Source organism: Taudactylus pleione, unplaced genomic scaffold (genome assembly GCF_031769625.1).
Source record: "Taudactylus pleione unplaced genomic scaffold, aTauple2 ptg000473l, whole genome shotgun sequence".
NCBI classification, from domain to species: Eukaryota; Metazoa; Chordata; class Amphibia; order Anura; family Myobatrachidae; genus Taudactylus; species Taudactylus pleione.
In genome coordinates, this window is record NW_028284875.1 from 7,734,721 (window position 1) to 7,748,627 (window position 13,907).

General features: G+C 42.1%; 1 protein-coding gene across 3 annotated transcripts in view; it reads right to left on the reverse strand.

Moving 5' to 3' along the window:
* TIAM2 (TIAM Rac1 associated GEF 2) overlaps nt 1-13,907 on the reverse strand; it is a 176,142-nt gene that overhangs the window by 28,419 nt on the left and 133,816 nt on the right. For all 3 annotated transcript variants that reach the window (XM_088448965.1, XM_088448967.1, XM_088448966.1), the window contains 5 exons: nt 11,864-11,989; nt 10,384-10,492; nt 10,110-10,289; nt 6,346-6,464; nt 6,137-6,245 (listed from right to left, as the gene is read on the reverse strand). In XM_088448965.1, coding sequence (XP_088305091.1) covers nt 6,137-6,245; nt 6,346-6,464; nt 10,110-10,289; nt 10,384-10,492; nt 11,864-11,989 — 643 coding nt within the window. The remainder of the gene's footprint in view (nt 1-6,136; nt 6,246-6,345; nt 6,465-10,109; nt 10,290-10,383; nt 10,493-11,863; nt 11,990-13,907) is intronic.

Sequence of the window (13,907 nt, forward strand, 5' to 3'; positions counted from 1 at the left end):
GTAGTTTTATGTCCCCAACCAGAGACACATTATTGATGGATTAAGAACCACCTTGTGCCATCCCATAATAACACTAAATAATATATAAATGTAAGCCTAAATTAAATTAAGTTCAGATTGTGATAGCATGTTCGCTATCAAAGGGTGGACTGTCGAAACTAGATTATTGGCCGAGACAAGATCAGTTTAAAATTGAATCGCAGCGACACCATCTTGCGACTGGCCGCAAGAAGCCTTGTTTCCTTGTCCTACCATAAGGACGAAAGGATCAAGATGACGAGGTAGACATAGACCTCTGTATTGCCAAAGAAGTCATGTCATCTTCCCACAAAAGGCAAAGATTCTAGAGCCTTTCTGGACCCTGCATCTGCCTTCCAGGTCTTTAGCGAGAGGGATCTTTGGGCTTGCCGAGACCCTAGAAGCCAGAATACCTGCGTCAATAACAGCTCCCCCCGTATACACAGCTGTTTCTTGCATCTGGCTGAGTAGAGACTGCTGCTCTCTGTTTGCATAGATATAGTATCCTCCAGAGACTTTGTCCAATCCTCCATAGCCTTGGCCACCCAGGCTACAGCTGTAGCTGGTCTGGTAATAGCTCGAAATAATGAAAACATTGATTTCAAATAATTGTCAATTTTTCTATCTGTAACCTCTTTTAAAGAGGATGCTGCAGGACTGGGTAACGTAGTGCTTCTGATCATCTTGTCATATGAGCCTCTATCGTCGGGGGAACTCCCACTTGTTACACCCTCCTGGTGCAAATTAGTACCGAGAGGTTATATTCCTTGTAGAATGGAAATGCTTACCAGGAGTACTCATGCTTCAGACATAAAATTTGTCAGTTGTCCAGACTGAGGAAAATAATCCTTAGTCACCTTCTGATGTCTAAAGACTGGATCCCTAGATGTCAGTAAAACCTCCTCTTTCCTCTACTGAGGACAGATCTAACCACTCTTAGCAGAGAGGGACATCCCTACAAGAGACTGATGGTCTTCTTTCACTGAGACAGACCCAGAACTCTGAGATCGGAGTCTGATGAGGAGGCTGAATCAGACTCTAAAAAGGCCATGGGTTGGCGTGCAGCACTCCTATGCCCCTGTTTCACTACTCTGCTAGAGTGAGCAGTAGAATAAACCCAACAGAATTCATGGGGGACATAGGACACAAATGCTGTGAACACCCCATAGCATGAGGCACTGCAGCCGGAGCCTGTGCTTCTGCAGCTTTGTCCACTAAGTGCGACAAAATCTGAGACCCAGCGGCCAGTGAGGTGGCTCTATTGCCGGTGCAGGTGTACCGGAGATCCAAGGTAGCTGTTACAACAGTACCACACAATCTATCCTAGTTAACAACCTGCTTAGACAAGCCTGCAGCACAGGACTTACATGATCTTAGCACTGGCAGTTCATCCTTCTCACCCTTACCTTTAGACATGAAACAATTTATAAATGGTATAAGGTATACAGTATAAATGCAATGTGACTTTTATCATTGAAAACAGCCCACACACCTTTCAGAGGGATGAGGAGAAACAGTGATAGATATAACTGACCGTTTTGAGAAAACAGGCAGAATAAACACAGCAGCTAGCATTTATAGTCACATGCAATGCATGAATACTCACATTTGCTAAAGCAATATGGACTCTGAATCAACTGACCAGCCCTGGCGGGGTGATGGTAGGATATGGTAGGATATAGAGTGCGCTATGTGCCAAACTCAAGGGAGATGTAGGTAGAGAGTCAGACCAAACCTCTGAGACCAACCGCTACCGCAGTGCACGGAACCAATGCTAAACTGCGCACGTCTCACACAGGCGAGGTGGTCAATTATAGCAAACCAGATGCAGGAATCCATACCCGGAAGTTCACGTCTGGAGGGGAGGAGCGCCCATCTCCCCATGGCTGCGATTTTGACGGCCGTGTACGCTGACCTCACAGTAGCAAGACGTTGACTAGTGCGTCTTACTACCCGTCCCCGGCCGTCTTAGTGAGGACACGTTAGACGAGACCTCCACCTGCAGCTGCCTCCGACGCGTCTCAACACCGGAGGCAAGGGACTGCTTCATGCATGATTCCTCGAGAGGAACTGCTTACCTGACATCTCAGTGACCAGACTGCAGTCCCGGACCTCAGTGTTAAGCCGCTGAAGCCTGCTGAGAACCTCAGGGCATATAGCGGTGCTGGTGTTTCGGTGTCGGTAGACAGTCGCAGTACAGCGTCATTACCGGTAGTTGGTACCGCTATAGTTTTGAAAAATCAGGTCAATCATAAAAGAAAAATGCTTAGGACTGCATAGGCAGTCCTGCTGCAACTGGCTTGCCGTGCACCAAACATGTCTGTTGGCGGGATATATAGGGAGGAGGACCAGTGCATGCTGGGAGCTCCTAAGCTTTGCTGTTTTGTGCATTGGATGTGATCCAACTACATACAAAAAAGGTAGATCCTGTGGACCATATGGAACCCGAAGAAGAAATTACACTGCCTTAGGGGTACGGCCAAGGTTTGATAAGATCTTTGGCTAAAGTTCTGATTTATGGTTAGCATGTGGACTAGTAACAGACATTAGGTAAAATTTGTCAATTTTTATTTTAAATCATTGAATAATTAATTACAATATGAGAAGCTCATAGTCCGCTCAATGTTTAGAGCTTGATAGGGATAGGTTACTATATACAAGAACAAGGGGGATCGATTTCTGCACTAGAAAGGGTTTAACAAATGGTTGTCAATTAACCACATTGTTGGGTATAATTGCAGCCAAAAGGAAAAGATCTTGGTACAAAAGAATAAAAAAGTGGCGGTGCTCCCGCAGCGTAAAATATTATATGTAAGCTAAAAGGAGAAGAAAAAGTACTATTTTATTGGGGACATTTAGGCGATATTTCAACAAAACAAAAATTTACTTTTCTGAGGTATATATTAAAATGTTAGGGTCAGAATTAGTATTGAGAGGTACATAGTTTAGTGCAAAGTGTGAAGTAAATAATCATGCTAGGGGATACTAGAAATTACAATCCCTAGGGGAACAAGTAACAACGGTAAAAGATTCTCACACAGCCGTGTATAATCTACTCCTCCCTGAAAACTCAGCCTTTGTGGGAGAGCTGAAAGCACTGCACAGACTAGCATGGGTCAGAGTGTGTATATTTGAAGGTCTCTATAGGTGAAGTATGTACTATGGCTGAATATAAGCATTTGATGGTGGTATAAGGCTTGCCCACCACATGCGTGTTGGCCACAACAACGTATGGAAAGCGTAAGTGTAAAGGCTATGCCATATTGATGAATATTAAAAGTTAGCATTTATAATGAAAAAAAGATAGATAAATAATGTTGTGATGATAGCTATGGTCTACCAAACTCTACAATGAATATTTTCAAACATTTGCAAATATGGACGGGATTAAATTCTGAATCTTAACTGACGGGTGCCAATTGATCATCGACCCGGATTCAATTAGCCCCGATTATTAGGGATTTCAGTTTCAGGTCTCCTGATACCCTAAAAGAAATCCCTGTTAACTGTGCCGTTATCAGGGGATAACTACCAGTCAACACACAGCATTTACCAATTGGTTAGCAGCAGGATATAGATACACTATGGCGAGTTAGACAAGTATGTTACAACACCTGTGTACACATATAAACACGTACGTGAATATATATGTGCAAGGCCACCAATGCACCCACCCTCATATGGGTGTGAATGAGTGAGTACACGAGTACACTCTTGCTGAGTGTGCTGTTATACAGTCATTGGTTATAATGCTGATGTGGATAAGCTTATAATTGCAATAATGGACGTAGATGGGTGTTATGAAACATAATGTGCACTTTATTATGCATTACAGAATGGAGTCACAGTGCTTCAATCTGATGTGCACTGACACACATTATAATTAATATATATGGTATATACTTAAGGTGAACAGATAGTTCTGTATGTGCATGGGATAAATTAATGAATGGAGAATGAAACAAAGTTATTATAGTTTATGTAGCTCAGTCAATACTATATAATGATACGCAAGGTGTGTGGGTCATGTCTGGTGGGGCGGCGTCCCGTATCCCCCAGGTGCATTAGACTCACCCTCAGCTTCCTTTTCATCCACCTCCTAGTGGACTCTGGATGCTGGATCGATGTATTTAATCCCGATGTCCTGTGTCCCTGTGTGTTGGAACGCACCGTCCATGCGCTGCTGGGAAGCTCACTCCACGCTGCTTGGCCGCGAGACTTCCGGGTCCAGTGATGTTGCGGGCTCCAGGCTCAGCGTACTCAGCAGCGCTCCACTCTGTCGGGTTACCAAGGAGACTGATGGGATTGGATGTTATGTGGTGGTGGGAGATGATAGAATAGGTATGTCCAGGATGTCCAACGCATTTCAGCCTTCTCAGAGGCCTTTGTCAAGGATACAATGGTACTGTAGGTTCCAGTGTTTTGTGTGGAAAAAAGCCAATCAGGAGGGATGGGTGTGTCCCCTATTGGATTTTGATTGGTCAAACTCTGGAGGTCTTATTCTACTAAGTAGCATTCTTGTAGTGAATATGCAGGTAAAGTAAAAAGGATATATGTGCGATGCTTCACCTGATATCCTATTAGTGAAGTGGTGGTATAACTCTCAGACTAAATCCCTAAATTAACAGACTTTGGGATTTATGCCCATTCCTCAAGGCAAAACTGCTCCAGCTCCTTCATGTTGGATGGTTTCCGCTTGTGAACAGCAATCTTCAAGTCTGACCACAGATTCTCAATTGGATTGAGATCTGGGCTTTGACTAGGTCATTCCAACACATTTAAATGTTTCCCCTTAAACCACTGGAGTGTTGCTTTAGCAGTATGCTTCGGGTCATTGTCCTGCTGGAAGGTGAACCTCCGTCCCAGTCTCAAATCACAGGCAGACTGAAACAGGTTTTGCTCAAGAATATCCCTGTATTTAGCACCATCCATCTTTCCCTCAACTCTAATCAGTTTCCCAGTCCCTGCGGCTGAAAAACATCCCCACAGCATGATGCTGCCACCACCATGTTTCACTGTGGGGATGGTGTTCTTGGGGTGATGGGATGTGTTGGGTTTGCGCCAGACATAGCGTTTTCCTTGGTGGCCGAAAAGTTAAATTTTAGTCTCATCTGACCAGAGCACCTTCCTCCATACATTTGGGGAGTCGCCCACATGCCTTCTGGCAAACTCAAATCGTGTCTTCGTATTTTTATCACTAAGTAATGGCTTTTTTCTGGCCACTCTTCCATAAAGCCCACATCTATAGAGTGTACGGCTTATTGTGGTCACATGCACGTATACACTAATCTCTGCTGTGGAACTCTGCAGTTCCTTCAGGGTTACCTTTGGTCTCTGTGCTGCCTCTCTAATTAATACCCTCCTTGCCCGGTCTGCGAGTTTTGGTGGGCGGTCCTCTCTTTTCAGGTTTGTTGTGGTACCATGGTCTTTCCATTTGATGATGATGGATTTGATGGTGCTCCGGGGGATCATCAAAGATTTGGATATTTTTTTTATAACCCAACCCAGAATTGTACTTCTCAACAACTTTGTCCCTGACTTGTTTGAAGAGCTCCTTGGTCTTCATGGTGTGATGCCTCTTGCTTAGTGCTGTTGCAGCCTCTGGGGCCTTTCAGAAAAGGTGTGTTTATACTGACAGATCATGTGAGACATAGATTTCACACAGGTGGACTTCATTTCACTAATTATGTGACTTCTGAAGGTAATTGGTTGCACCAGAACATTGGAGGGGCTTCATAGCAAAGCGGGTATTTACATATGCACATGCCAATTTTCAGAATTTTATTTATAAAGATTCTTTTTTTATATATATTTTTCTCATTTCACTTCACCAAATTAGACAATTTAATGTGATGGATCTGCACAAAATAACGATTAAAAAAATAAATAAAATTACAGGTTGTAATGTAACAAAAAAGGTAAAAAGTCAAGGGGGGTGAATACTTTTGCAAGGCACTGTATATTATCTACAGAAGTACTACGTGAGTTTGGGACCACTCACGCCATCAGGCTGCCCCTTTCCTCAAAAACCCCCTCCTTCCTTCTTCCCCATACCAAATCTCTCACCCAACACTGCTTAAGAGAGCTTGTCCGCCTAATGATATGTTACAACACTTACCAAACACCGTTAGCTCTAGCTCCCTTCTTGTTTTGCCAAGAGAAGGGAAGATATTTAACCAGGTGACTGTAGAATACACTAAAAGTTCTCCCATGGAAAGCTCTGTGACCTGAAATTATGTAAGACATTTTTTATTAACACTCTTATGATGCATTCCCAGTAAAAAAAAAAAAAAAAAAACAATATAAAACTTATTTGCCTCATCTTACCTCTTTCTCCGTTCCACTCTGCTCTGCCACTAGCTGATCAAACACTGTTCCATAGTCTTCATAGATTTTCTGCATTTCATTTATATGACTGGCTACTTTTTCCATAGCCTTTAATGCTTCTGCAAAGTTAGAAATCATACATTTGTATTTTGTTCTGTATTATATTATTCATTAATTCAACATTCTGCTGGATCAAACATGCTTATGAAACTCTGCAGACTCTAAACATAGGTCAAGTAGATTCTAACAAAATAGATATTTGTATTTAAATATACAGCAAGTACAGATACAGCATACCAAATATTCCCTGTATAAGTGACAATTTTCATGTGTTTTTTTAAAACCACCACACTATTGGCCGCTCGGATTCCATACACAGGAGATAGTGAAGAAAGCTAATACATTAAACTTAAATAAAAATATATATATTCCACACATATAGGAAATACAGGGCCTCATTTACCAACAAGCGATATTCTATATGATACATTTACAAATGTGTCCTCGTACATCTAGCCTCCTTGCGCCTTAAACAGCCCTTCTAGTCGCGCCATGCCATGACTCGGTAGCGCTGAGCTTTTTTTTCATGCGACTTTTACTCTTAAACTACATCTTATTCGCAAAGTGATGCAAATAGGTTGCACATGCAACTTCTGCGGATTAAAATTATATGCAGCATGCCTATGTTCTGTGTGCAACTGCAGGTGTATCTGCATGCGAAATGCTACATTACAGTGTCACAGCCGCTCACACTAACGTAGTATGCATGCAGATATAAAACGCAAGTCGCACACAAACTATAGACATGCCGCATATTCTTTTAATCAGCAGAAGCTTGTGCGTCCTAGTCACATCTCTGTGCAAATAACACGCATTTGAGGGGAAAAAGTTAAAGGAAAAGACGCTCGGCACTACAGAGTCACACGGCGCTCATGTGCTATGTGCTACACGACTTGTAGAGTACGGAGCATAGATGTGTACACATCTGTATTAACACTTAAAAAAGCGAATAAAAAATTTGTCTGTTAGTAAATGTGTGATTTAGCCCTAGAAACACATTGATTTAGATCGATTTTAAAACGATTATAATCGACCTTTAGTAGTATACCCCTACACTCTGTTGTAGACAGTTTTAATGGTTACAGACCAATTATAAGGGCTAAATGTGAGCAGAAACATTTGAACCATGGAACACATTTAGCATAATTAGAAGCGAGCAAAACAACTAGCTGAAAATGTTTAGAGCATGAACAAATGAAAGAAAAACAGCTTTTGCAACCAAGATCAGGATATCGAACATAATAATTCTCCACATTTGCAAACTACAGATGTGTCCTCATACACCGTTGCTGCAGTTGCACCAAACAGCCCTTCGCGGCGCTCCATGTCCCATGCAATATGCGTCTTAGTCGCACTGCAGTGGGACAAAACCGTTTAACAAGGCTGCACTGATTAATTTTATATGCGACACTGTTACATCTGTGGGCGAAAAAGTTTGAATCTATACAAAGAGCCATGATGCTGCCACCGTGGCTCTTTTTCACATCAGGTATATTTGTACTTCACCTGTGACTTTGTACATATTTAAAGCTAATTCCTGCGTGGTTAAATTAGTAACCCAGCGTTTCTGGTGCAGACTGTTTGGTTTTTCGCTGCATCTGCTGTGTGAAAAAGAAGCTAAAGAAAATGTACAATGTAACCTATGTCTAGCCAGAATCATCCAATCAGGCATAGCTATGTGATCCACTGACATTTTCCATAGTTGAAAACTGAATGCAAAATGTAGGTCGTCCAGATTTCTGGAAATGTGAATCTGTCTAAGGTGACACAACTAGAACAGGAACTAAAATAGGCTCTTTTATTCCACCTTATTTAACACTGTTACTTATTTCATTTCTTTAGAACACCTGGGTATTATTCTAAGCACAGTCTTATACCATTGTCATGTAATTACCATCATTGTGTGCAAATGACACAATGAGATCCGTTTGCAATGATGTAATCTGAGCACAATAACTGCATTCCTCCACAATTTCATCACTGTAGATTGTTACTTTACTCTTAATATTTTTGTTTCTCCCTTGTATTGTTATGGCATGGGACATGCTAACATGTTATTTCTTCTTCAGGACACATTGTCCTTTTGTTTCAGTTAACTCTTCTAAAACAAGCTGTCTGCAACAATTAAACCTTTATTATCCAAACAAGACAACAAATGGAAATAGAAAGAAACAATTAATGTGTCCCTGAATAAAAGGGTCATGTTGCCATATCTGTGGAAGGCTCTCTCAATAGAAAGAGCCAAATTAATGCATCCTCTTCCAATTTCAACTTTGCTTCAAAATAAAATTCAATGCATCATTCCAAGTGATTCTGGTTAGGCAGATTTCAAAATACATTCATAGCAACTTAATTTTCTTCTGCAAGGAAGAGATTTAAAATAATAATTTGTAATACATATTTAATGCTATTATTTATATACCCCCAATATGAAGACATCTATTAGCATAGCTATGTCATGATGTGTCAGTTTAAAGATGTGTTAGGTCTGTGACTGTAGGTGTCATATACAAGTCTAATGCCCCTTTTCCACTGCTGCAACTGTTGCACTGTTATTTCTGGGTTTTCCCAGGTAGCGGCTTAGTGGAAAAGGGTCCCTGATAATAACTCTGGTCAAGTGACCTGGGAATCTAACCAGGGTTGGACCCGGGTAATGGTGCAGTGTAAATGACATGATCCGGGTTATCCGACCTGGTTCATGTCTAAAATGAACTGATTGGTGGCAGTGGAGCAGTCACCTCCCAGGATTAGTGTGAATGGGGCTGACCCAGGAATAACCCGGATCGAAGGTGCTTTGTAAACGGGGTCTGACCTGGGTTGGAACTATGTCCAAGAGCGCAGGTCAGACCTGGGTGTTTGGTGGTAAATGGGTATAAGTAAGCACCACTCATGAGTCAGAATTGAAAATATGTCACTTGGCACACCCCAATTCATTTGTGTGTTAATTGTTGTAAATCAGAGATGGTCAATGAGTTTTTATTACAATAATGTGTTATTAGTAGGGAGTAAACTAATGCACATACTATTAAAAGGTAGGTAGTGAACTGGCAAATATTGATTGCATAGGAATTAAGAATTGCACTTTTACAATATAGTTCAAAAATACATATTATACACTGTCCGATTACAGTCTATTTAGTGTGAACATTTATATGGGGTTTGTTTAATCTTAAAGTTTAATTGATAATGTACTTTTAATTACTGCTGAAAGTACCCAGTAGCTATTCATCAGTATATAATCTAACAATGGGGAATTGTGTAGGACTGAATCTTATTTAAAATCGGGTATACTTTTTGTCTTCGTTCGTTGGTGGAATTTACTTATTGTGGCATTTTGAATTGTAATGTTGCTAACAAAGAACACTTTGAATGACAGTACATTTACATTGACTTGAAGTTTGATCCAGTTTGTTCTCCATTATCATCTTGTTAAATGTAGCACTGTACATACAACTTTCTTGTGACCGCTATTTACCATAGACCAGTAGTTCTCAAACTCGGTCCACAGGACCCCACACATTTCACGTTTCACAGGTCACCCAGCAGGTGCACAGGTCTAGTCAATACTGACTGACACATTTTAAAAGATCCATGGTGCTAATTATTTCACTTGTGATTCTGTGAGAATATCTGGAAAACATGCACTGTTTGGGGTCCTGAAGACCGAGTTTGAGAACCTGTGCCATAGATATAAGTAAAAGTACCTGTCAGGTGGTAGTGCTCTTCACTTTCATTGTCCGTTAAAGATACCAGCTCTCTTAATAGGAGGGGGTATTTCAGCACTCTCTGCACTGGTTTGATAAGGTAGGACTCCAATGTAGAAGAATGCTGCTTTGTTGGGTTTCTGGCATCCAAAAATTCTTTAAAAGCTTGGTCTGTTCTAGCTGTAGAGAAAACAAATGTACCATGATATACCACCTTATACGTATCTACCAGGTGGATAACTAGTGCATGCAGACAAATGATACAATAAATTACCTCTCTCTAGTACTTTTTGCACTTTTATATGGTTTGCACAGAATCCACTATATAGTTTGAAGTGATCGGCATAGTAAAGAAATGAACCACCAAGAGAGAAAAGCAGTTTCTGGAAAGAAAAAGAATATATAAATATACTTTCATTCTCATTAAATGTGTCAATGCTAATATGATGATCCTCAATTGTATTCAAGCTTACTTGTGACCAACTATTGGCAGCCTAGTTTGTACTTGCCGAGCAATCACAGTGTAGCATCTACAGATGTGTCCTCATACACCTAGAGGGTATATTTACTACAGTGAAGGTTTTTAGAAGTGGAGATGCTGCCCATAGCAACCAATCATACTCTACTTAACATTTATCTAGCATTTTCTAGAACAGCGGTTTTCAACTGGTGTGCCGCGGCAGGTTGTGAAGTGTGCCGCAGCCACGGACTGGGTAGCACTTCCACTGAGCTCCTCTGGAAGGCTCAGACGCGCCCGGACCATGCCCTGCCTAGACGCAACGGCGTGACATCACAGGTCACGCACAGCGCATTTGCCTGCCTGCCGACCCCGCCAGTCACCCAGTCCTTCCCGACAGGCCAGCCAGCCCTTCCCTCCCGCTCACAGCTCTGCACTTAGTGCTGTGACTGGGCAAGAGCAACACCAGCTGGAGGGACAGGACAGGGTCTTCACTCTGAGTGTAATTTTAATGTGTCTTCTTTTGTTTTTCTGTGTAAGCCAGCCAACTCCTGTTATTATGTGGGGAGCTATATATTATATACTTTATTTATTTTTTTATTCCTGTGGGGTGAACCAATCTGCTTTTTTTTCTCTGCAGAGCAATGTGTTTTTGTTTTCTCTGTGGGGGGCCAATGTAATTTTTTTTTTTTTGTGGGGAGCAATGTGGGTTTTTTTTTTTTCTGTTGGGGCCAGCAAATGTGATTGTTTTGTTCCTGTGGTTGCCAATGTAGTGTGTTTTGTTCCTGTGGGGGCCAAAGTATTGTTTTTTCATGGGTCGTGCACGTCACATCGCCGGATGGTGTGCCTTGGCAATTTTTAAATCTTGTGTAGTGTGCCTAGAGTTGGTAAAAGGTTGAAAAAAAATCACTGTTCTAGAAGATAATAGCTAGAATCTGTTTGCTATGGGCAACATCTCCACTTCTAAAAACCTGCACTTTAGTAAATATACTCTAGTAAATATACCCTAAGAGTAGGGATATTTGGTGGCCAAAGTGCTTTCAATTTGCATTATGTTACTCTAATGCAGTTTGCCTATGGATGTGGCAATAATCAAAAAGCATCTGTGTATTTTCAGAAAGTACGACAGTGTGGTTGTGCCGGCTATGGGAGTAAAAATTCAGTCTACTTTATGTTGTTTATTAATTTTCCGGTATACAGTAGCTAGGGCTTGCATAACATGTACATTAGCAGTGACAGGATGTGTCATCTACATTATTCTGCAGCTCTGCATAATGACAGTCAGTAGAAAACTTACCCGAAATTGCGAAGGCGTTTCAAGTATGTTAAAGTCAGCAGAACTTGAAATGCCATCTTCCAGAGTTTGTAGGAATACCTTCTGGAAATCAAGCATTTCAGGCAGACTGCCAAACAGAGAATCCATCTAAAATACAATATAACATTTAGGTTTCGAAGTTTAACAAATGAAAAGCCAAAATATGCAGCCTCTTTGTTAGCTGCTGAATCTTATGTTCACTGTCAATTATGCTGCTTATCTTTAAACATGTAATGAACCTTCAGTATGCAACTGATTATAGTAACTGCAGGCTTTAATATAACATATTTGGTGGAAGTGAGAAACAAAAACCAAGCATGGTCAACCTCACATCGCCCCCCTCCCTAAATGGTTGCAAGTTGCAACTAGTAATTCTAAGAAACACATATTAGGCTTTCATTTTATTAGATTCTTTCTATATTCTAGCTTGTTTATATATGTTTTGTGCATGCTGTATATTGTTATTTCTATTTGCCATATATAATCTCCAGCTATTTGTATTTGGTATGGCTTTCCAGCTGTTCTTCTGCTTCACAAATACCAGTCACTACAGATTACATTTTAATTACTATTCTATGAGAGATTATATATGACACAGTAGAGATAGATAGATTATATATACACACACCAATATAAGCCCATCACTCCAAAATAGATAAACAGGTTCCTTGATGTGGTGCCCTCCTAGGGTACATGCACTTCAATATACTCAAACTGTGACCAGGCGGCACTCAGCAGTACAAATAACACCGCCATCAGACGCCCCGGACCTTGCGCTGGGACCAGTAATAAAGGACATTTATTTATACTATTGACAAGTCTGCCGAGTGCTGCCTGGTTCCAGTTTCCATATATTGGGATTAGGGACGTGCAGGCTCAGATAGGTTCGAGTTTGCACATTGAGTTCGGATTTTTCCCTCCAAAAAAACGGAACTCAGAAAGAGGCAAATCATCATCTTGCATGGACGAACATCATCATTCCTGGACTTTTGTCCAGGAATGATGATGTTCGTCCATGCAAGATGACGTTTTGCCTCTTTCTGAGTTCCGTTTTTTTGGAGGGAAAAATCCGAACTCAATGTGCAAACTCGAACCTATCTGAGCCTGCACGTCCCTAATTGGGATGCATATACCCTAGGAGGGCACCGCAGCAAGGAACCTGTTTGCCTATTTTGAAGTGCCAGGCTTATATTGGTATGTGGTATTGGTATATGGGGATGTAAAAAGAGCCCAGCAGATATATATAGTTCGGAATCGGTATAAAAAGCTGGCTGTTGGGATGCCTCCTGTCAAAATACAGACAACAGCATCCCGATGGTTGGTATCACAACAGGGATCGGGTAAGTATACTTACCCTCACCCCTTCTCCCTCTAACCCTCCCTTCTTGTAGCCTAACACTCCCTGTTGGTGCCTAACCCTAACCCTCCCCCCCCAAAAGCTAACGCTAAAGCCGCTATGCTACCTACACCTCCCCCCCCCCCCCCCCTGCGGCAAGAACTAAGGGTGCCCCGGACTTACCTCGTTCGAGCTGGCATTCTTCTGTGTTCCTGCGTCGGGATTAAGATAGGTGTCGGTATTTTGATGCCCATTTTAAGTCCCTCGTGCGCATGCGTGAGACCCGCTACGACCGACAGCGCTGGTCGTAGCGGGTCTCTTTCCAAAGGGGGCGAGCTGTCGATGTTGATTGACAGCTCGCCCCGTTTGGAAGGCGGGCCGGGGGGGTGGCAGCCCAAACGGAGGCGTTCCCATGGGAACGCCTACCGTTTGGGGGAGGCCCCACTGACACTAGTGATGTCAGTGGAGAGCTTCCGGCTCTGACAGAGCCAGAAGCTCTCCGGGGCTTATGACAAGTGAGACCCTACCCAAGGGTCTCGTCGTAAGCCGCGATGGTCTCTGACCATCGCGACCATCACCCTAGCAGTCGTTAGAGCTGTGGGTGTAAACCCACAGCCTAACGACCGCAACAGAGGCGGGCGGTCAGGATTCAAGTGGCCACCCAGTTTCTGAGCGACAGCTTGCATCCTC